At 39.6% G+C, this 25,529-nt stretch overlaps 1 protein-coding gene across 1 annotated transcript; it reads right to left on the bottom strand.

The window, feature by feature from the left end:
- Nucleotides 1-102: 102 nt before the first annotated feature.
- ap4b1 (adaptor related protein complex 4 subunit beta 1) lies at nt 103-25,125 on the bottom strand. The gene is made up of 14 exons (XM_084916448.1): nt 24,759-25,125; nt 24,460-24,577; nt 21,263-21,487; nt 21,053-21,183; nt 20,749-20,896; nt 17,199-17,484; nt 15,192-15,290; nt 13,437-13,548; nt 12,602-12,685; nt 12,367-12,470; nt 9,675-9,882; nt 9,276-9,590; nt 2,355-2,507; nt 103-1,115 (listed from the first exon to the last, which is right to left on the bottom strand). Exons 2-14 carry the CDS (start codon nt 24,570-24,572, stop codon nt 616-618), a joined length of 2,478 nt encoding a protein of 825 aa, XP_084772574.1. The 5' UTR covers nt 24,573-24,577; nt 24,759-25,125; the 3' UTR covers nt 103-615.
- Nucleotides 25,126-25,529: the final 404 nt, after the last annotated feature.

The raw sequence follows: 25,529 nt of genomic DNA, 5'->3' as shown, positions 1-25,529 counted from the left end.
ACGACAGCCAACCGCTTACGTTCAAAGGCGGCCACATTCTTTGGAACTACACCAGGAAATTAAAGCAAACGCCCTGAGCTATTGTTAACACAAAAGCAAAAGACAGATACACAGGTTTCCTTTATTTTATAAGTTCTTAGTCATTTTTAAATTATTTTCTATTTCTCTTGCATTTTCTCATCAGCCAACTAACATTTTAAAAATCATATCAAACGCAATCTAGCATCAAATAAACTACAATAATAAAGCAGCACACCGTGGGTAGGTAAGATAACATCATCACTGTATGTGTTTGTAGGTAAACAGTATTTATCAGCCGCTTTTGGTGCATTGGGACTGATCCACAATAGTGCCCCCATAAGGCCAAACATAGCCTGAACTGGGCTTTAAAAAAAAAATCCTCTGAGTTTACCTTACAACTTTTTGGTAGTTTTCTCTTAAAAGGGGGTAGTAACTGTTAGTTGCTTGTACTTTCCTGTTTTATTAGAATAACAATGCTTCATAAAGTTGGACCAGTTTTGAATGTGTTTACTCCTTCAACATGCTGTTAGGCCCAGGCGGTGTGACAAATGAATGAATTTGGAAAGATGTAGATCAAAGGGGAAAAGTCTATTTTTAATCTTTCTCTGAGGACAGTGTGTTCAGTACAGTGATAAGGATTGTGAGAAACTGTCTCAGAGCGTCATCATCTTTTGGTTGCTGATTGAGAATCACTTTTATTCCCTCCTCCTCTTCCTGTCCGTCTTCGCTCACCCTCAGCCTGTCAGCTGTTGCATCCATTTCCTTTCTCACCAGTTGGTCTTCTTTACCCTCTGCTCCAGCTTCACTGTCAGCTGTGCCTTTTTTTACTCCTGCTTTCTGATTGGCTTCTCCAGTACATAGCAGCTCCCCCAGTATGAGCGTAGTGTTGGGTGCGTCCATGGAGTGGGAGCGCTGGGTGTGTGTGTACAGGTAGACCCTCCAGGGCAGCATATGCTGTGGCGTGAACGCCAGCGTCTGGATATTGACCAGCTGCATGGCAGCTTGGAGGCTTTGGGGAGAACAGTGAAGTACTGCTGGACACCGGACACATTCTTCTATCCACGCACAGTCAACCTCCTCTATTTTCTCAGCACCTTGTCACAACAAAACAAGAAGTCACAACGATAGCTTTTAAATGTGGAGAAACACTGTAAAAACTGTGGGTAAAAGACCTGCAACTGACAAATAAAGTCTATCTCATCTCATCATCATCTCACCTAAATGTCAAATGTTCATGAAACAAGAGAAATCATAAATTTTAAAATTATTTTATTTTCTAAATCTATGTGCTGGAGACCTTATTACTCACTCAGAGTCAAGAAAGAAAAAAAAAGAAAAAAAGAAGCTGTCTGACTCTGACATTTACAGCCATCTGAAGCCGGAGGTTTTCTCTCACACACAATACTTGTGGTGAGGTCACTGCAGATGATCACCATATGATAAAAAGGTAAATGGATAATAATAAATGATAACTATTATTATTACAAGTTCATCATTGCTCATGCTGTAATGTACAAACAGTATTTAACTATAATTTTCAATAATGGTTTAAATATCCTGGCTATTTTCTCAAGAAACTAATTGTCATCTAAATGTACAGAAAACGAACAAACCACATTCATATTTGAAAGCTGTATCAATAAATTCTTTCTTCTTACATAAGTAAAACAAGCATTTTCCATCATGAATCTATGCACTCATTATTCATACCTTTTTGCAGTTTTTATCCACTTTAAAGTTAATTGTGTTGTGTTTTGTTGTGTTTAGTGCTGACGTGGGACAGTTTTCCAATTTCATTGTACCATCATGCTAAGTATGACTGTGCAATGACAATAAAGAGTTATGATCTCTCATGTTATTCGATAACCCATACTGATGAACCAGAACGTTTTTGTTTGTTATAATTAGGTACAGTTAGGTATAATTAAGTGCTTTTACAGCCAAAAGTTTCAGTTTTGTTGTCTTATTTCCCTTTTAACTGAGGGCAGTGTTCTCATGGGAATATCTTAACTATCTGAGCTACAATACATCCTGACACATTCTAACATGCAGTGTGGGTTTCAGACCTTTATCACATAGTTGTGAGCCTTTCAAACATCAATTTGCCACAGCTTGACACTAATCAAATCTAAAGTATATCAGATTTGTAATTGAGTATATACACATTACTTTGGAGGAATTGGTATATTCCACCAATGGAGATTTCACACTCTTGTTAAAGATTTTTAGGAGGCCTACATGCTCCTTTTAACCACATTTGCTATCGAATAAAGGGGAAGCTTTAGCTATGAATCTCTGACTTTAGTTTTCAATATAACCTTCCATTTCATTACCGCGTTCAGTATGCAAAGCCTGTCGCTGCAGCCACAGGTGCTCAAAGTCCTCTGGGCTGACAGCTGGGGAGAGGGACAAACTGAGAGGGCCTGCGATGCTGGAAGCCAGGACATTAGTGGAGGAGTCTGAACACCGCATGGCACTGTCTGATCCTAGAGAGGACATACAGAGACAAAGTGAGAGGAAGAAGGGGAGGATGAGGTTAAAAAACAACCAAACAAAAAACAACAGGGCATTCTGAGAGAAAGGACAGGGAGGGTTTTAAGTATTATTAAGTATTATAGTAACACAACATTCTCAGACTGACTCTCTCACACACACAAATTACCCCTAAACCTACTAACTGATTGCAGTTCTTGCTGCCAAGGGTACCACAATAAAGCATTTGCGATAACTGGCAATCACTCATTCACATCACTGTGGGGGAATTTTGGCCACTCCTTTTTGTAGGATTGTTTTAATTCCACCACCCTGCAGGGTTTTCCAGCATGAACAGCATGTTTAAGGTTATGCCAAAGCATCTCAATAGGATTAAAATCTAGACTTTGACTAGGTCTCTCCAAATCCTTCATTGTTTGTGTTTTTTGTAGGGGTTTTTAGAGCCATTCAGAGGTGCTCAAGTGCACTTGGGTTATGCAGGTTTTGGGATAAGTGGGTTACGTGCATATACTAATTTCTGGACTTTTGGCTTGCTTCCTGGACCACTTCAGGGCTTCATGATTCCATCAGTTATAACTTCATTAAAAAAAACAAAAAAACAAAAGTTATAACACGTCATCCAAGTCTCATTAGTCCACAGAATATTTTCCCCAAAGCTAAAAAAAATAAATAAATAAATAATTTTTTTTTTTTTAAAAAAGCAGCTCATCATACAGCAATAACGACAGGTGAGGGTTTTCTCTGTTTGCGTTGTATTATTGTAGGGTGTAGCTAACCCTTACTGATCTTGGCTGAAGACCCTGTGCTGTAAGTGTAAAAGGGTCAAGGCGATGAGGGAAAGTAACAAAAAGTGTCCGGGTCGGAAAAAGGAGACAAGGAGGCAAAAGAGACGGACAAGCTGCTATCACCATTTAAGGAAACAAACAAAACTCAAGCATTGGTCAATAAATTAAAAAGTAAGTCCAACAAAAAAAAAAAAAAGAGCAGTTCACTAGCTGCAACCGAGCAGCTCACTAGTTGCAACCACACAAATGGCACTCTGGCCCAGAGCTCACCTTTACCTGGGCTTAAATACTTTTAATTACTGATGTGAGTCAACTGTGTAAAAGAGAAAGGTGGCACCTCAGGCAAAAGAGATTGTAGGACACGCCCATACAGGCACCTTCAGGAGGAGGCCCTGCTAGGGCCGTAACAGTTGCTTATGAGTATTATCTGATTGATGGAACATTCTGTCTAGTATTGTGGGGTCTTTACCTAATATTGTTGTGAACTGGTGCAAAAGGAACAAAATGGAATTGAAACATGACTCTGAAGTGTCACAGCAAAGTTTTACACTAAATATGTGGGAAAGAGGTGCAACCTACAGCATGGAACACATCTCTAATACACTGCTCCAATTTTGTAATACCACTATAATTTTCAATTTTGGTTTAAGAACAAGACTTGAAATTGCTGCCGTTCCTTTCATGCAGGACACATACATTTTCCATTAGGTGAGGACATTTCCTTCTAGCAGAAAAACTGCAAAAATATCAGCAACTGAACCCGAATGACAATGTGTTGTTAAATAACCTTGATAACCTCCTGCAGACAGATTAGTCATGTTGTGTTTTGTGAGGCAGTGAAAGCAGAGTGCATGGCAACACTGCGCTGCAATGCAGTGCTCCATTAGAAATGTGCATACACATAACTTTTTGGTGACAGTATAAAAACTGTGAAAGTTAAATATGAATGTTTAAAGTAAATTAAGTTAACAGATAAAGATGGTGTCATGGACTCTTTAATATTTAGTGCAGTTTTTAGGTTTTATTTGTTGTCCTTCCTACTTACAGACATGTTAGACTACCTACCACACAACTAATAAGCATCATGACTTATGAGCATCTCCAAAGTGAGATCTGTGTGGCTTTACACTCATGTATAGCACTTACTTGTTTAAATACTCAAAGTGATCAGTTACCCCAGCATAGAAAGAGGATTTGTCATGGGAAATAATGTGTACTGTTTTGGTCAACAAAACAGGCAGAAATAGGTCCAGCTCTCAACTCAAGGGAAATGCCGCGGTGGGGCAATAAGACAGCTATGCATAAACAAATGCCCACAAAGCTCAATGAACTGATGCAACATGGTTAAGTAATATGAGAGACTAATACAAATAATACAGAAAATGATTAATTATAAAGGTTATTGCTGGTAAAAGGCAATTCCAGAAGCTAGTGAGTCTACTTAGTTTTTCACAAGACTTCATGCGACTGTACTAATTTGTCTAGTGGGCTTTCAGCCTGTGTGAGGTAGCATAATGTAAGCAGCATCAGCAGACTATTTAAGTTTCTTTTAAGTATACTTTATTTCTGGCATCTCCATTCTACCATAAAACCAACCAACCAACCTGGTAGGCAAAAATTCCACTTGCTTTATACAGGACTTTACACACACCTGAACCTCGTTAGTCTCTACCACTGGAAAAAAATAGGTCAGACCAAACAATGCAATTCTAAACAAAGAACAGAAATATGATTATGCATGAAATTGACAAACTCATTTACTCAGCTAAATAGTCTGAGAAGTAAAACACTGCATACAATACAACTCAAAGGCTACTTTAAAGAAAATAAATAATACTATACAAAATGAAAAGCCCTTCATTTGGTTACACCCAGTGATGCACTCAATGACCTCATGACCCTATATAAACAGGAAGTACTGGGGCGGCCCTTCCCACACACCTGGTTTAGATATAGGACCTGAATAAATGGACAAACGTGGTAAGTATAACCAAAGTAACATAAAGAAACATAATTTACTGGACATTTGCCTGTGAACAGAAGAAAATTCAAATGACCTGATGGTTAGTAGTAGTGATGGCCAAATGAAGCTTTCTGAAGCACTGAAGCTTGTATTGAAAAACGGTTCATTACTCGAAGCTTTTCAACACAGTCCTCTCTGGTGACATCTGGTGGCCAAAAATATGAAAAGCCGCTTGAATCCACAAAATAAAACCAACTGCTTCATTAAGATTGCTCACTCTACAGAGTGGAATTCTGTCTGATATTGGGCCGCCGTTGTGTTGCTTTGAACGTGTATTTTTTGGTGGTTAAAAAAAAAAAAGTGGTTTATTTGTGTAATAAATAATTTTGACCAGTAAACTCTCCTTGTTCAAACATGCACCATTGTGTGGTCTTTCTTTGCTTGTGAGTTCTTGATGTTGGTAAATACAATAATTGAAAAAATACCACATTACATATAATATACATATGATAATGTACAACACATTATGGAGTATGCTTCTGCTGTGAGGTCCTGCCTCCATGCACTTATGCAATTAACCGCTAGACGGGTATATATATAAATAATATTATATTAAGGAAATTTTCCCAGACATATTTTTGACCTGGGGGTAGAATTGATTGTGAACTGGAAAGGGAAAATGCTTATGAACTTGCAAATTAAAAACATGATGCATTTAAAGCAGCCCTTTTTCATTTTTATTTACGAAGAGAATTTGTTCTAGTGTGCGATGGCCGAACCTGTTCCTTTTCGTGGCGATAATTTCTCCTGCCTTAAGGAAAATCCCTTCACATGGAACAGAAGAGGCTGGAGCGCACAGAAACTGGTAGAGATGCAGTTATACTGTCTACCTGGGCCCCACAAACTATCAGCTAAAGAGAATAAATAAATCCAATTGCTGCACATTTGGCAGACTAACATTTTCAGATTAATTAAACAATAAAATATATATTTTTACAACATTACATGTAAAGAGTCAAGTGGAAGTTTTTCTATAGTTCTTTAATGATATTTATATTATGGAAGCAGATTTTTGACATTTTACCTTTTCCCATTTTCAGATATAATAAACACGCACAAAACAAAAGCAAATGACCAGAACACAAAGCTGGAAAACCCACCCGATTGACAAAAATCAACTCAAAATTCTCCCACACAACAGAACCTCCTCTATTCCTCGCTGGCTCCAAATCTCTCAGTGGAATGATCAGTGGTTTGCTATCTGTCACCATCAAAACACTCCACAAATCCCGCGAATGATTCACTTCCTTATAAACCATTGAATCAGCTACCGAAGCAGTTAGGTTCTAAATGAAGCTTCGGACGTCACTGATCATGTGACTCTGGCCAAACGAATCAAGCTTCGACACAGTGCTTCTGAAGCAGTGTGTTGATTTTTTTGACACACACACCGGAGCTTCAGCTTCAAGCGGGCCATCACTAGTTAGTAGTGTTTGCTTTAAAAAACATATGCATTGATATAATGAATGTAACTACTGCTACCACAAACAAACCCGGGATAGTGTGTTAAGCAAAGTTAAACCAGCAATGTCTAAAATAAAGCATTATGGTTGACTGTATAATAACAAGGAAATAAATTATCCATATGGTTAAGGGACAAGTGGTAAATGAGTTCATGCCTAATCACTTTGTCACAGCCAGTGATGCTATTTCATTATTTATTATGAGACATTAAGTCACAGTTACTAGATAAAGCCTCTCTATCTTTTTTTTAAACCTTTAGTACATCACATACAATGCTTTTATGTATACCTGCACTCTTCAATATAAATACAACACTGCTGCTGTGTCGTAAAATCTTTTTATGATGCTTCTGTCATTGAGTTGTTGTGGACTTTGCTTTGAAAAGCACACTTCATTCAGGAAAAAATAAAAATAAAATAACATTTAAAAAAAAAAGAAAAATATAAAGGCAGGAGATGCCAACACTATACAGTTAGCCATAAAGTGAATTAGCTAAGCCAACAAACACCCAAGAATTTCACTCAAAGTTAGCCTGCACAGCAAAATTTACCAAACAATAGCAACGTGTGTGTGTGTGTGTGTGTGTGTGCGTGTGTGTGTGCGCATCTAGATATAAAACTAAGTTAAACCCTCTGAATGAAAGAGCTTATGATCATACAGAGTCACTAACCTTGACTAATGCAATAAGTAAAGCTATACTCCCACACCCAGTGACTATGGCTATGAGCTCGACTTTCCTGTGATCAAAATGTGAACTTAGACGGATATATGTGTGCTTTGATTGTGGTTGATTGGGCTCACAAGCTTGTCGTGGTCTTTGAATGTTTCCCTTGTTAGTGAGAGACTATTCTTCTATTGGTTTAGTGCACCTCTTCCCCAACTATGACATCATAGATGGCTTCAAACTGTTCCTCACTCTGCCCTCACATTTTTACATATTAAATGCCGTGGAACAGCATAAGGAGGAACATCCTAAACTTTGACAGTAAAACATTAAACCCACAAAATCACACTAAACACAGGCGTGGAAAATCCTGTCAGATTTGTTTAGAGAAAATTTTAATTAAAACAATTTAAAAGAAAGAAAGTGAAGAATCATAAATGGAAAGTTGTGTGGTTGAGAATCTGCAGGTGGCCATACAGAATCCAAGGCTTCTGTAAAAGTAAGATTTATTTTCCAGCAGTGGGGAGAAGAATGTTTTAGCCACAACATGTAAAAACACTGCCCCACGGTAAAACAAACATATGGGAGTTTGAAAGACATCATCCAGAACAACATTCCTGACAAGCCAGAAACCAACCAACCTTCCAAGAACTACACCATCGCTCATTTGGACAAAGTATTAGCCCCCGACTCATTTCAAACATTTAATTAGGCAGAAACTCATCCTGGTGCTAAAAATTGTCACAGGCGACTAATTTAAAAGTATAGAATATCCGAACAGTGTATGCTCTGCTTTATTGGCTTTCCTCCAACATCAACTTCAGGTAGTGGACATGCTGAAAGGTTGATATGACTCCTCTTACCCTCAAAAGGGAGTTCTTGTTGCTCCGCAAAGATAACACAAGCAAACAATTCACATCTACTTTATTTTTGTAACCCCACCCTGCAGAGTCAAGACGCTAGCAGTGTGCTTCTGTGAATGGAATACCTGTCAGCTGGATAGGAACAAATCTTTATACCGATTTAAAATATCCACAGTCCTGGTGGATGAATCTTAAGGACCTAATGATGGTAATTCTTCAGGACTAAAATGTTAAGTTTTACAGAGCTTAGCCTTGTTTATTTGAGGGTTGTCCCAAATGTCCAATGGTGACAAGATGATTTGGAAATATCTGCTAGGAAGCAAGTCAGGTTTGCTAAACGATTTATGTTGTGTAAAGCCTTTGCATCTTCTACAACCCTCACTGCTTCACCTGAGTGAAGTAATCGTGTCCTTTACTATGTAGATCTAAAGCAGGCACACAGCCACACAAACACCAAACAAACAGAACTGAATTTAAAAATGTAGACGATCCATTAAGTGTAATCTTAAAAGAAAATGTAAGACAATTAATACATTTCAGAGTCATTATTATGCCTCAGAAAAAGTTCATAAAAGAAACCCAACTTCATTATAAGTCGTTAGCATTTTTAAATCCGATTTTCTACGCAAGAGGTGACACAGGAAACTCAACTGAAGGGAATATTTGAACAGAACAAATTTGTATAAGCAAATTCTTTGGTTTAAATATATGCTGGTCTCTGTCAGCGAGTCTTCCTTATGGTGAATTAGCATGAACATTATAAGGAAGTAATTTTAATAGTTTGTTTTTAAGACTCCATTGGATTTTTTATTTTAGAAAAGGCATTTTGTTTAAATGTGAAAAACATTTGCGCTGTGCACAGCACAGCCAAGGCTTGCCACTGACTATTTAGTCAGTGGCAAGCCTTCAAAATTCAGCCAATCAGATTTTCAAAGCAGAAGGATTTCAGTGTCATGACTCACCTGAATGAACCTCCTCAATGTGACTACAGCTCAGTGTGTCTGATAGGTCGGCATTTGGCTTGGGGTTATAGGTCACGTGTTCGGGGCTTCCCCTGCTGTCTGACTCGGCCTCTACAGCACCCTGGCTCAGAGGCTCCAACGTGTTAAAGCAGCGTGCCCACTGGCTGACAGGCTTGGCGGGACGCCCAATCAGAACACCCAGAGAGGGATCTGACCTCCGACCTTGAAGGACCTCGCATGTCTTTTCTATCCCACAATGAAGCAGGCGATAGTAGAGAAGAGCCTGATCACGCACGCACATGTCTGTCTCCTCCTCTGGAAAACACAAGGGCATCAAAAATGATCTATTTTATCATGATCTGTCTGTATACACATATGTGCACACACATAAACACAAACCTATGCAGTAGTGCAGCAGTCTTCCCAGCATGTCTTGTGTCTCAGCAGGCCGACACAGGAAAAGTCTCATGGTGGCTGTCAGCAGCTCCATCTTGATTCCCAGAGAAGCCTCGCTTCTCACTCCATCGATGAGCACTTCCAAAGCGTAGGGGGCAGTGGAAATTCGCTCCCCATACACACCCAGCAACCAGAGCAAAGCCTGCCTGCCCTAGTGAAGGAGGCAGTGAAATATTTAGACCCAAGTCTAGTCAACAGAAGTGGGTTCACTGTCGTCCAATATAACTACCAAGAAATGCTTGGTAGTATAATTACCCAGTGCCAAGCTTGTTTTTATCTCCTCAAAAGTCAGTTCTACTCCAAAGTACAGTTCTGAAATATATCTGCATTTCTACTTCATGCATTTATTACACCCCCAACTCCAAAAGAATGCGTACAGTCGTTATAATGGGGGAAACTATACAGAAAAAAGTTCTTGTACTGGGCTGCTGTAGAATACTGCCAAGTTTGCCATTATAACATTGGAGCCTATGGCGACTATCTCACTTCATTTGCCACCCCTTGATATTTCAGCGGTTTAAAAGAAAGTTTCAAGGATTTTTTTCTATACATCAGTGTGAATAAGAGAGCAGCCGAAAGCAGCGCAGTGAGAGCAGATATTTTCAATCTGATTATCTCAGCTACATGGTTCTGGCATTAAGCACATGGGACAGGTAATGAAAAGAAAAGCAGGTTTTCAGGGGGAAGGAGAGGTAAAACAGCTTGTTTCAGACAAATGAACTTAGTGCCCTGCTAACAAGGATTAGTTTCAACTGTGAATCATATACAACTACCAGAAACCAGAGTTGCAGAATAACAATAGGAACTCATTAGGATATATCTACTTTAATGGGGGAATCTGGTAATTTCACTTGCACTTAGCATGAAAAGAAACCTGGCATCAATTCAAATACTTTGGAGGCAATCACTGACCAGAAAATCACGTAATTTGTTCCCATTTCTTCACTTTAAACTATGTTTCATAAATTGTGTTTAAAGATAAGATAGCTTGATTAGCATAAAATTATATGAAACAAAGAAGTTGTTGGCCTAAAAACTAGCTACGACAGATGAACAGTATCTGAATGTCAAGACATAAGTAGAAGTGCAGCAGATCTGACCAGACATAGGACCTGAGAGATGCATCTGGGCTTTTGACTGATCCATTAATTGTTGATTCATTCAGAAAGTCCTTTATAAAGGAAAGTAAAGAGGAAGAAAAGGCTGAAGAACAAACTGCACAATAACTAGACTGACAATCAGTCGCAACAGGTCTTATTGTGGCTGCTCCATAACCAACGGCTGTGGCAGGCTAAACGTGGGTACTGAAGACGTGCATCAGTAAACAAATAAAATGCACTTCTGAAATGTTTGTTCTACTTATTTAACCATTACACTGTCCAAACCACAAGTCAGTACAAGGGATCCAAAAAAACCCAAATGCACAGACTCCACAAACAAATACAACTGTTGCACCAATTATTACACCAAACTGCAGCAACAAATTGTGTATCAAACTGCAGTCAACTGAAAGTTTCACCTTATGCTCACCCTACCTTTCTGCTAATCAAACAATATGTGAGGTGAACAGGTGGGTGCAACCACCATTGTTGCCTAATACGCACCCCGTGAGTCACGCCCCACAACTGTGCACCAAAACACGTACTTTCGCATTCTAAACCAACGCACTTGTGACCCAAAAGGAAAAACTCACACACGGCAAGTGAAATTTGAAATGTATGATTGAAATCATTTTCAAAATGCGCAGAGAAGATTAGGAGAGAGATACAACAGTGAGAGTCTATAGCTGTAAAGCACAATGGAGGTTTGTGACTACATTTGAGCCAATGATGTTGGAAATCTTGTCAGAACCGATGGACTTATGAAGACAGAACATTACCGTCAGATTTAGAGCCATCGTGTAATAGCATCTGATTGGCAACAGATTCATTTTTTGGCACGACAGTGATCCCAAACACAATGCCAGTGCAGCAAAAAACATACCTGAATAGAAAAACATGTCTGGGTCTCCCCAGAGCCCAGACCTTAACATTACTGAAGTAGAGAACAGCCAACATCAAAGAAGAGCTTTAAATGTTCTTAAAGAAGCCTGGAGAACTATTCCTGAAGACTCATGTTGAAGAATAAAGCTGATTACACCAAATATTGACTTTCAGGCTCCTTAGAATTGTACAAACCCCGTTTTTACCTTATTTACTATATTTCTGTGTTTGTTTGAACGTTTCAATAAAGCGCTGAACCTAGTTCGCTGTTTTCTACCAAAATATGAAAGGACTAAGAGTGGCTCATGAACTTTGCACAGTGCTCTATACCCTATATAAGAGGATACAGAAAATGAAATAAATTATTAATGGATGCTTGGGATTATGTTCACCAACTTGACCATAACTGAAATATATCGTTACAACAGACTGAAATAACCTTGCAGAATTATGAAAGTAAATTTAAATTTCAGCATATAAAATAAAATACCATGATAATGCCCTGTAGAATAAAAAAAGTTTCTGTTAAGTATATTTCTGATAATACTTTTGCCAATTTGTATTTTCAAAACAGGACATCTACAGCACATACTCATTTATGGCATGATATTGTTTTTTCTTGCACTCAGTATATAGGTATGGCAGGATCTAACCTGGATATCCTGCAGTGTTTCCTCGCAGCCTTCCAGTGCAAGGCACACAGTGTCGCTACACTGGGGACACACCCAGACCAGGTCACGCATTGTCTGCACCACCGCTGAGAAGGGTAGCAGGAGAGTAGAGAGACAAAAAGTGTGGTGAAAGAGTAAAAAACCAGCTCTGACAGCATGAAGCTGTTTGTGTGTATACTGTACTGTCTGTGGGAGGTTGTGGAACTGATGTTTTTACCAGAAGTGATATGATCCTGTTTGAGTCCAAGCAGCCCAGTGAGTATTTGTAGACATCTGTCGCTGTAGCTGCGTCCAATACGACCTGCATACAATAAAGGCAAACACAGGGTGTTAGAGTGACTGATCAAACACATGGATAATGAGATTTTAGAACCTGAGCATGTTCTACACAGAAAATGCAGCACGCTGTGTATTCTTATCCTTAATAAAAAGGGATGTGTTGTTTTTTTGCTTATCATTATTTACTTATTGTCAGACAAATGGGTTAACATTTTGCATTTCAGGAAGGCTGAAAACAAATGAATGTAGAAACTCCATTTGGAAAGAGTGTGTCTACTGGTGTGTAAGATTAACATTAACATCAGCAATTTAAATTTGAAATGAAAAGCAGTTACATTTAGAGAAAAAAAATCCTTTAATTCGTAGTTCATAACACAATGGGTCTGGGTAGTGGAACCACAGAGCTGGAATGGTCTTGGTCCCAAACTTTGGTGCTTATAGCGAGATAAAATGTTTTCTATTCAGTTGTTTCAATTTCAACATATACTTCACACACACAGGTTCGGGAACACAGCAAAAACATGAAGGCTTATAAATATAAACCAGCCTTCATTTAATACAGTATGAACAGAGTAAGACAAAACATTTGAATATCAGGATGTGTTACTAAATCCATATTATTTACAATCTAGTGCTCCTAATCACTACACCCTCATTAATACAGCAGTCTCTACCTGAAGAAAAAAAAAAAAACCTACAATAGTAGACACAACAGAGCCTGAGTGTCAAATTACATAATACTGGCACACAGCAGCATGTGTGAACATGTTTACCTATTGCTGAGATTGCAGCCTGGGCAGTGTCAGTGTTGACATCAGTGCAGTATCCTTTCAGCTCATCCAGTATCATTGCTACGTTCTCGTCATTCACCAGCTCTACCAGCACCTGCAACACACAGCAGCTGAAGCTATAGTACTGTCAAAGGATCGCCTCCAGCTGTTAACACTGGGTACTAACTGTGGACTTGTGAAAAAAGGTAGTAATGCAAAAAGCTAAAAATCCAACTCTTGGGGCTTGCTCCAAGATTAAGCTAATCCTTTTGGATATTAACATGTCCAAAGTTAGGAGTACGGCATGGACTGTCTGTTAGGTTTTACCTCCATTAATGGGGTCACTATGAAGCTTCAAAATGCAGTCCCAAAAACCAAAGGCTAACATCAAAGTGGCTATGGCCATCTTTTATTTACTGTCTATGCCAAAGTATATACATGAAAGCAGTGTCATGGAGCATCCTGACCAAAAGGAGGAAATACAAACTTATCAAAGCACCTGAAAGATGTTTCCACATCTGTACAAAGAATTCATGCTAAGGGGGTTTCAGGTGTTTGTTAAACTTGGCAGCTGTGAACCAGTTGGGATCAAACTCCACCCGTCCAGCTATCTGTTACAAAAGGATTAATTACTTTGTCGGGGTGTGGAGTTAGCTCACAGTTTGGGTAAAATGGAGATGGACAGATTGGCATTGTACCATCGACAAGGTGAGCATTGTATAACGCTACTGAGGAGGCAAATGACCCAGAAGGTAAACCTCTCAACCACGTCTACATTGAAAATCTCACTAATTAGTGATAAAAATGTTGAGTTTAAATAGGAACTCAAATACAGTTGTTCCTCATTAGGTTTGTAGCTGCCTGAGGAACCGAGATAAGCAGAAAACTAGAGGGAGCTTGTAGATGGGGGTGCTCTGAAAAGAGTCCGTTGAGGCTGTTTGAGCATCCTGGGTGCCTTCAATTGGAGTTTTTTCAGGCACACAACTGGGATAAGATGCAGAACATGTAGAGACTCAGCATCTCACTTGTCAGGATCTCCCAGGAAGAGATGGTAAGTGGCTCTTATATAGCCATTTATGTAACTTGCCTCATTCACACAAACACTGTTTGCTATCAAAAGTGCATTTTACCGATGGATGCATCAAAGAGAAACTTGGGGTTAGGATCTCACCCAGGGACGTTTGGGTAAGAGCTGGAGCTGCCAGGGATCAAACCTCCCATCTTCTGATTAATAGATGCCCCACTTTACTTCCTGAGCTACAGCCACCCAGGATGGAAAATGATCCTGTGTAAAGGAAATTCTAACTACCCTGTTTAGCCAGCTGCAATCTGACTCTGTGCACAACAAATGGATGAATGAATGGATAATGGAAATAGTGGAGTGGAGTGAACGTCTGCCATCATGCTGCAAGATGAGTTGACCACTAAGTGAAACTGAGAGAATCTATTCAAGCAGGACTTACTGAGGCAACCTCAGGGTTAACTTTCAGTGTTCTGCAGCATCTGTAATGTCTGGAGTCTGCATTTATTTAACCTCATGTTTTTCTAAGACATAAAGTTTCCTTTTCCTTTGTAAAAAGCAAGAAGTTGGTCCACCAACACAAAAGTATGTTCTATGTTTACTGGTTAGTTTTACAAAATAAGTATTAGGACTTTGGATTATTACAGCTAAAGTTTTCTTGTTTCAAAACGCATATCATCATATAAACACAAAAACTGAAGATGAAAAATTCAAAGGATAAGCAAAACTGGCATCACCTGCATCTTCCTTTCTTTGATGTAGGCAGGCTCAGCATAGCCACAGAAGAAACGCTTGTAGTGCGGCCCCAGCAGGCCAGGGACAGAGCGCAGCAACAACTGCAAGCAGACAGACATATCTTTTTTTCTCAGCATGACATGTACACATAAATCCATCTGAACGTAAAAGTAATGAAAAAAATGAATCAGATGCGGTGAATCTGAACTGTTGCTGCTCCCTCTGGGGACTAAAAAAAAGACACACGTCCACATGCCAATGATTCAGTAAGTGATTAAGCTTTTCCACAAAGACAGAGTTATCCAGTCAGATGTCATATTAATTTGTACAATTTCTTACACTTTAACTTAATACCGAAAATTTAGTATTTTGGTCTAGACAACCCAAAATGTGATGTCCACATATGTGGACGCCAGGTCCTAGGACACCAGGTCCTAGGACACCAGGTCCTAGGAGGTTTTAATTTCCTCAAAGTAGCCACTACTTGCAATTTACCTAATAATTTTTAATAATTTTCCAAGCAGCTTGGGACTGCCCTCTGGAATAAGGAATAATATCTTACATTATTGAATTTAATTCTGTTATATTTATGCAGTGCCAATTTACAACATATTTGTACCAATGTGAATAGGGTCATTCTGGTCTCTGGTCTGATGACAAGTCTCTTTGTGATAAGGTGAACTGATTTGAATGTGTGGTTCCCACTATGGAGCTAGCAGGGTTTCTAGAGACAATGTTGAGGGAAACACTTTAACCAGCAGGGCACTGTTTGTTTTCCAGCATGACCAAAAGCCAGTGTTGGGGAGTAACGAATACATGTACCGCCATTGCGTATTTAAAATACAAAATATGAGTAACTGTATTCCTTTACAGTTACCATTTTAAAAGGTGGTATTCAGAATACAGTTACTTTTTTGAAAATAATGGATTGCACGGCGGTATTTTCCTGTTTCATAAGGCTATGAACTCTATATTTTTGGTGTCCATGCCGGTGGAAACCCAAACAAAACACGCATTAAGAGGCTCTCATGTCTGTGTCTCAATCTCGCAGCCCATGTCACCTCTATTTGCGGCCCGCATAATGGCGTGAAGAAATATTTTAAAAAAATTATTCACAAAAATGATTTAATAAGAAGACAAGAGGCAGAGTGTTACAGGCATAGCCCTAAAGAATGTAGCCTCATGGGCAGTGTAGTCCGTGTTGCAGGGAGAATTGACTGTCATACCTGTTATGTGTCTGTGAGCGCGAGGAGGGAGAAAAAGGAGAGTTGAAAAGTAAGAGATGTCACTGACCAGAAACGGGAGATGGAAGCATGTGTATATATATATATGTGTGTGTGTGTGTGTGTGTGTGTGTGTGTGTGTGTGTGTGTGTGTGTGTGTGTGTGTGTGTGTATATATATATATATATATATATATATATATATATACACACACACACACACACACACACAAAGTTGACCCAGACGACAAAGCAAAGCTAGTTTTCGGCTACGAGCCCGACACAGAACTCAACGTATTAGCCAGAGGTCTCTTTACAGTTTTATGCCTTTACGGTTCGGATCTGTTTTATATTCAACTTTATACAACATCCATCCATCCATTCGCATCGCTGCAAAAAGTGCAGCCTTACCTAATGTCCATCCTACTGTTACTCATTTTATATTAAGATTTAAAAATCTAGTTGGCATTGGTATGGTGAATAACCTTCAGTAAAAGTAATAAATCACACAGCAATAGCACATTCATGTAGTTGTAAAAGCATGATAATATATTAAGTAATCCAAAGTATTCAGAATACGTTACTCTCAGTAATGTAACGGAATACGTTACAAAATACATTTTCTTCCCAACACTGCCAAAAGCACACCTCCAGCCTCTGAGGGCTGGTTGTCATTCTGAAAAGCTCAGAATGACAACCTCATGAGGCTGGCGGAGAAAATGAAGCTGTTATTGAAGCAAGTTCTGGCTGCACAGTCCACTCACATGTTTAAATTAGTTGCACTGACCTGTATGTGGCAGACGGCAGCAAACCTCATCTCTCTGGACCCACTCCCACAGGCTGCAAGCAGGGGTCCACTGACTCGTTCCAGGGCCGCCAGACTGATGGCGGGCAGGTTGGAGGAGACGCTCAGGAAGAGGCTAAGGGTGGCAGCCATGACAGGGGGGTGGGGGCTTACAAGGAACGAGTCCAGCAGGGACAGGATGTCAAAGAGCTCGTCCTCTGACTGGGTCCTGTAGCGCTGAAGAACTCTCAGCACCTCACACTGACCCCAAATGTCACACTCCTTAAGCCTAGGAGGAAAGACAGACTTTTTTTTCTAACAGTGTCTTTATTTATTTTGAACATAGCACTGTACACATCCACTAAGCCAGTGGTTCCCAAACTTTTTTTTGCTGGGCCCCCCTTTGTTTTACATGAAAATGTCGTCCCCCCCCCCCGCGCGCGCACATGCACAAACACATCCTCCAACCACACACACCATATTTTGCTCCATTGCGGTTTAGTAAACAATTAAGCAAATACAAGTAATATGCAATAATGGTAGTAATAAAATAAACTACTAACTCTTTTACGCTACGGCCGCACCTACACGGGTATTTTTGAAAACGCAGCTGTTTCGTCCACACGTAAACGGCGTTTCAAATCAGCGAAAACTGAGATTTTTTAAAACTCCTTTTTTGCATTTACGTGTGGACGAGGAATACAGAGTTCGTCACGCAACGTCAAAGGTATGTGCCTTTTCTCACGTCACGCTGTGCACCACGTTATTGTTTACATGAGATGAATTGCAGAATGGCAGATAGTCAGATTAACAGTATTTTGTCTCTATCTTCAGGTTTTACACCCTTACATATACACACGCAGTTACTGTCCCTCCATTTACAAAGGCAGAGGTGTCACGGTGTAATTATTTTACATGTAGTTGTTTTTTTCCTGTGTAATAATGTTCAACATTGCTATCAATACATTTTTCAAAAAATGTCTCTCTGTGCAAAATGGGTTTAAAAACATAAACAGCTGTGGGATACTGTTTGTCCGTGATTTAGACAGGGGGAACAAATCGTGGCAGGATGAGCCTGATATTATTTGTATCCCACTGTAACGTTACTGTATAAAGAGCTAACATCTCCAAAATGTCAGGAGTAGTTAGTCATTATAACAACTGTTTGTCCGTGATTTGAAGAGCCCAGCGCTGCTCCAGACGAAGGGAAAACCAATTCTGCAGGGCAGACCTACCTTGGCACTTGTGCAGGTGAAGCCAAAGGGAAGTGTGGAGATCAGGGAAATTATTTTACTGCTATGGTTCATAATCATCATCATTACCATTGCATTAATCATACAGTTTATAGTATTGATATTGTATTCAGATGTTTAAACATATTGGTACCCAATTAGCCTTTATTACAGGTGCCGTTATAACCACGTTAAACTGTTGAGTTAAATCAATAATCTTAAATGCTTTTGAATGCTTGTTATAATCTTAAATGTGTATGTGCTGATTCTGATAAAAGAAGGGCTCTGAGTACACTCTGTGCCAAAGTAGACAGGAAGCGCAGGCTTTTGCAGAGCGTGCTTGTGAAAGTGAAAGTTACTTTGAGGAGCTGTTTGGATGATGCTATTTGAATAACCAGGTTATTCATTATTGTCTTTTATTCATTTATATCTTTTGATTAAGCTTTTAGTAGAGGTTCTTGATTAAAACATTTATTCAACAAATTACAGATATAGTTTCAGTTAGGTTATTATGCACATGAGAATTGGCCTCTCTTCTCATAAGACAAAGTTCGTGTGAGGTCGAGCCACACACACACACACACACACACACACACACACACACACACACACACACTCTGTAGGTAGGCTTATGTTCTAGGTGAGAGTTCAGATATATTTTCTTGCAACTGCATTTTTGTGCGTGCAGAATTGCTAGTTTGTTGCAGAGCATGGACCGAGATTTTGGAGAAGCGAGAGTCAGAAGATTGACAGGAAGCACCTCCCGTGGAGACGGAGACAATGTTCTTTTCAAACTGTGTTAAAAGTAATTGTGGTTTTGATTTGACGTATGCATGTATTGTATCTGATGATGCATGAGGGGGCGTTAACCCTGATGAATCAAAAGCAATCTGAAGTGTCTTTTTGGGCGGAGATCTACAGCTGATGTTTTGCAGTGTACATCTCCCCACGCTGCGTGTGGTCATTAAAATCGATTGTTTGACCAAGCTCTTCTGGACCATGGTTGTTTTTACTCTCCTCCTCAATATTGAACCCTTAACAGAAGATGTGCTTCACCATATTTTCTAGTCTTTGGCTTAAAATGAAGTTGGTTTGGAAACATATTCAGCTATGCTTCATCTCCTGCTTTGCGTTTGTGTGAGAGCCCCGTGCTAGCAGTGTCCAAGCCTTGTTTGTTTGTTTTTTTTCCCCTTTTCACACCGCGCCTCCCCTGCAATGGCTCTGCGCCCCCCACACTTTGGGAAGGTCTGCACTAAGCGTAACAAAACAAGTAGCGAAACTTACATAAACTACAAACTACACATACTGCCTTTATCCACATAACACCATAAAGGAAAGGGAAAAAAACAAAACAAAAACAGGAAGGACAGACAGACTGTAATATGTGAGCCACAGCTGCTCAGCTCAAACATAAGTATTACCTTTCAGCCAAAGCACAGGATCAGTTTGAAACTGATAATGTGATGTGCATTCATTATAGTTTACGAACTCATTTTGCCACTGAGAAATCAGTTTCAAATACAGTTTCTATGTTAGGACAAAATATAATCTTGATGTTAGGTGATGAAATAAAATGTGATTTTATAAGCGTGATTATTTAGGGTCAGTTCCTGGGCAAGTTCTTACATCTCACCACTGACAAAAATGAATAAAACAAAATAGCCTGGTAGCACATACGGCTGAGGAAAGTCACCTGGACGTTGCCAGTGTTATGCTATGCTACAATAGTTAAACATGCAGGGAAATATATTTATGTGCACATCTGCTCTTCCTGTCTATAATGCTGGTTTAGACAGAAGTCTAACAGGAAGCTATTTGGCTCTGCTGATATGATTAGCTATCTGTAGAAGGCTGGATGATAGCCACACACACAGACAGTCCTGCAGATTAAGGCTCTCATTAGACAAAAAATGAATTCAATTTCAGTAAGAAGACAGAATGCCTTTTTTCCATTAACTGAGTAGCAGATGAAGAGGAGAATGTAAAAACATTAGAAACAAATTAATGGCTTTCTTCAACCCTCTCCTTCTTTACCCCCCCCCCCCCCCCTCTTTTTTTTTTAACTTCTTCCTGTGATGGGATTCTTTTTCTTCTGGTGAAATTTCACAGTTTTCTAGATGTGTCACCATCCACCACTTCAGCTACCTACTTTGCCTAAAGGTAAAACAGTAGGGCACTCCCCTAAAAACATCACATTGAAATTAATCAAAGACCTAATGCAGTTCAGCACTAACAGTAAAATAAACTGCATGCCAGAGCATCCTTATTTTGACAGATTTCATGTATCCACATTTCATCTGATGTTTTAACTGTGAACCAACCTGTTGAGCAGGTGGTGGGTAATGGGTTTGTTAATAGCGACACCACCCTCCTCCTTCAGGATCTCCTCCAAAGCTCGGAGGCAATTCACCATCACCACGGGGTCCGGGTCCCTCAGGAGGCTGTAAAGTTCATTCACCACTGCTGCATCTGGAAAGAATCACAAACAAGAGGTTTCTGTACATGACGCTGATGTATCAGCAAGTGAAACACACCTGCTGATACATCAATAGTGATGGGATTAACTTTCTTCTTTCTTGCAAGAGAAGAAGAGAACTGTGTTAACGGGATAAAAAAAATCCCCACCTATCTCAGAGCTAGGTTGGAGGTTGTGCAATTTGGCCCAGCCGAGTACAGCCACACGTCGTACGCAGGCTGCTCTGTCTCTCAGTCCTGCTGTTAGAGGCTGCTCCACATACTCCACCAGGCTGGGTAACCTGGCACACAGACACATTCAAAACCAGTCATGAGTGGATGTGGCAGCTTACACTGAGGTCCCTGTGTACAGCAGCTCACCTGAGGTTGGTCATGTTCCTGAGGGCTAGACTGCGGACCATTGGGTTTGGATCCTGGCAGTCCTTCCTCAGAGTGTTGATGACCAGCAGGGACAACTCCGGGTTTAAAGTGGCGTAGGAACACAGGAAGACATAAACCAATTTCTTCTGGACTACATCTACTGTGGCACAGGCTTTCACCATCTCACTGAACAGGCCAGACACATCTACCCCTTGTGACATGGTCCTGAAATGGAAGGGGGAGTAGAAGGGGGACCGATAAACAAGAAGAAAGACAAAAGCGGGAATGAATAAGGAGGGGACAGTCAGAGTTGAAATAGAGAAAGAAAGATTAAAGGAAAATGAAAAATGGGGAAAGAGAACAAAGAAAGAGACACATGGAACAAGAGGAAATGATAGGACACAGGAAAACCTTTTAACATCACATTTAACAAACATTTCATTAACATATTCTTCTTACTAACAAAACTTTGTCAGTGCCCAGATATTTCAAAAACATGTGAGTGCAGAGAAGAATATTTCTGCAGGCTTCTTGAAAGAGATCCAAAGCTCTCCTTTGGAAGCTGGTTGTCTTTTGTTCTGCTCTCTATCAAGATGATCCTCCACTGCTTCAATAATATTGACGTCTGGGCTCTAGGGAAGCAAGTGCTCCATTGTGTGTTTTTCTCTATAGGTTTGTTTTTACTGCATTGGTACTCTGTTTGGAATCATTGCCGTGCTGACAAACAAATCCACTGCCAATCAGATGCTTTCCAGATGGTATTGCACGGTAGATTAAATCTGACAGTACTTTTCTGTCTTCATAATTCCATCAGTTCTGGCATGCTCCCCAACACACTGGCTGAAATGCAACCCCAAACCACGACAGAGCCTCCACCATGTTTTCAGATACCATTCAACTGCGGTAGACAGTATTTCTTAAGCCTGCCACTTCTGCTTTTGTCCTCGGTTTCTTTAGGGACAGCCTGCACGCCACTTTGAGATAGTTTTAGGCTAATAGTTTTAACCTCATTAGAGCAAAAATACTATTTCATGTCTTTCAAACTCTATTACTGTTGGCATTTCTGTAAATTTAACAAACAAATTGGAACAAATTATGTATTTTTGCAACAGGCTGCTAGTAAAAAAGAGCCTAAAGAATACAAAGAACACAAAGCACAAACTAGGCCTTTGCTACTAAGTTGTCTGTTATGTGTAGACACAATGATTCATCCCTTCAGTTAGGCATCTTTTTATGCTTTAATGCTTCCTTCATAAGTTAGTGATAAGAAATATATATAATATAAAACAAACAACAAACATCCCTCTGAAAACAGTGAGGTACACGGACTGGACTGGAAATGAGTAAAGAGGAAGTTGAGGTCTAAAGAAACACGTCAGAAAGCCTTGTGAAATATTGTTTAAAAAACATACAAGAAAGTCTGGGTGCCTGAAAGCAAAATATAAAGAAATGAGGGGTGGCTCAAGCCATTGCACAGTACTGTATATCTTCATATAGTGACCTAATTTTCTTTTTAATGTTGCCCAGTGTTTAAGATCAACATTCATTATTGGAACAGAATAAGTCCACTTTAAACCTTCAGCTTCCGTCTTTCCTTGAAATGATCTACTGCTTCGTAGTTGAAACAGGATGATAAACCCCCAGTCAGCAGTGATGTTAGTGCTATGTCACTAGTCCTAGTTGGTCTTAAGCCATTGAAACAAAGGGGAGTATTAGTCAAAACAACAGAGTGTTACTACTGAGGGGTACGATTGGTACCTAGGGGCTGTATAATGCTTATATGTTCACTTTCCTTTCCAATATTATTTATATAAAAGGCGAATGGAACTTTGGGGTCTTAATAATGAAGTCAATGTAAAAAAGAGCCCTGTTTTCCTGGGTCCATCTCCTCACAGCCTTCCATTTTGATGTTTCTCGTGTATTTTTCATGATCCTTAAATTGTATTTGAATAACTAGAATCCATACTTTTAGTTTTACGTGTTTGTTTAATGTTTCCTAACTTTCCAGATTGTTTATGATATGTAGTCTACACCAGTGTTTCACAAAGTGATTACAGTTTTAACGCATCTGTTAACACAAGGGATGTTGAATTAAGTAGCTTGCTGTTTTTTTCTGTTGTTTCAACACTTCAGCTCTCTTTCCGTCAAAGACACAGCAAAGAGCGAGACTTTAAAAACACACAAAAATGAATCATAGTGAATCGAGCCACATGTGGGACTGTTCAATTGGGTGTAAAATGAATTTCATCAATCTGAGCTTCCACAATAAATAAGCAAAATGTTAACAACGCTGACAACAATTTGCAACCATTTTCACTGCGATTATCTCATTTTCTTCTTATTCACAGTTAGATGCTTATGACTCGTTGTCAGCAGTTGGAAGAATGTACTGAGACAAGTGTGCAGGGACTGTATCTCAATTTGTTAAACATCATTACTGAGAATGCTTGTTCACATAGCTTCTTCTGAGCATTTCTCCTTATGTGTGGAAAGTTTCAAAGATGAGTAACTGGGCTGCCTTGTGGACAACAAACACTCTTAAAATTCTCATCATGAAATGACTAAGTGTTTTTTGCAATTTTGTGAGAATATCGACAAAGCTCCTGGTTGTGTACAGCTTGGTAAAAAGTCCTTGCTGCTTTTGCAGATGTCTGTTCTTGTTCTGCATCAGTCAAGTTCTTATAGTTCTCTGCATGTGTAGCCTCATAATGTCGATTTAAACCATCATCCTTAACCATAACCATAGCAACCTGCTCTCCATCAGCTAAGCACACAGCATTACCTCTGATTTTAATAAATAACTTCTGAATAGAATACTGAATAGAAGTCAATGTCTAATAAAAGACTGCCAAACTCGTATTTCTCATAAACATGGAATCCAGCACATTTACAATGAAGCTGATTTCCTTGTGCACACATATCTACGTAAATCTACAACAATAGCAGTCATCTTCAGAACCAACAAAGCTGTATTGTAATTTCCCACAAAAATGATGTCACTCTTTCATATTTCCAGTTAGCTGCTAGCTAACACCTGCTTTTTCAGTGACAATTAACTTAAATTGCATGGGGGATGGGTTGGGGTGGTAAGCAGGTTCCCAAAAGCAAATGTGTGCCCGGCCCCGTTTGACAGATGAATGCGACCTTGCAGGCAAACCGCAGCGCCTGGTGGCTGAGCAGAGGGATGAGATGAGTACCTGATCACTTTGAGGATGGTGTTCCTGTACCGCAGCGGGTCTGACTGGACGTTGGGGTTGGACAGAGCTCTCCTCAGCTCCCTCACCGTCTCCTCCCCGCCCAGATAAGGCATGGTGGCTAAGAGACACAAAAAACATCATTCTGCTTGTCAGTAACAAGTAGGTCCAACTGCACCTCTGGCTGGTGTTTTGATAACACAGCCGGTGACCCAGCGTTCAGCCGGTGAGATAAAACGCAAAGCTTTTATATGACACAGCAACCCAGTAACACACGAACTTGTTCATTTTAAAAGCGTTACCGTTTAGCACTTTGAAGGACGAAGTTCATCCGTAACAACACAACAAAAATTACTAGAATAATTACTCCCTCTACACATCCGCATTTCTTCTTCAGTGTTGTTTTTCTCGTTTTAATCCCACGCTTCTCTCTGCTGGCTGGCGTGAGTATAGCACGACAAAGGCAATACTCTCCCCTATCTGATACTTTGTTTATATTTCGGTGGAAAATGCTTTACTCCATCTGACAGTGGTTGTTAATCGTGTGCAGACCGACATAGGGTACAGTCTTATAGATTTAACTGCCTAGAGCAGAGCTGGATTAAACCACTGCAGGCACCTAAGAAACTGTGGAGTTTCAGTGACCCTTGTTACATTCTTTCTTTAAGCATAGTATTATTTAAAACAGAAAAGTAAATGCACACAGCAAAAAAGATCAAATTTGTAGATCCACAAACCAACTATTAAACTAAATTATCTTTCAGGTCCCTGGATGTCTGGGACCATACAGTCCTTTTCTACTCTTGGCTGATAATCAGACTTTGTATAGCATAAGAATAAACTCAAATAATTATGACAAGACTGCTATAATCAAAAGAAAATATTTTTTTTAAATCATGCACATGAATGTTGGTCCATATGCAAATGTGGAAAGTCAGAAGCTAGGAGAGTAGCAGCAAGAGCTCAGTTCCTTTACATTAATCATTAAATTGTAGTTTTCCTATTGAAACTGATATATCCCATGATGCTGATGCTCAAAGTTGGTTATGGAAAAAATGGGGAAAACAATATGA

Source organism: Perissodus microlepis, chromosome 20, assembly GCF_051167445.1.
Source record: "Perissodus microlepis isolate ML-2025 ecotype Zambia chromosome 20, ASM5116744v1, whole genome shotgun sequence".
NCBI classification, from domain to species: Eukaryota; Metazoa; Chordata; class Actinopteri; order Cichliformes; family Cichlidae; genus Perissodus; species Perissodus microlepis.
The sequence above is the reverse complement of the archived record's forward strand: the minus strand, read 5'-3'. Positions and strand labels throughout refer to the sequence as shown.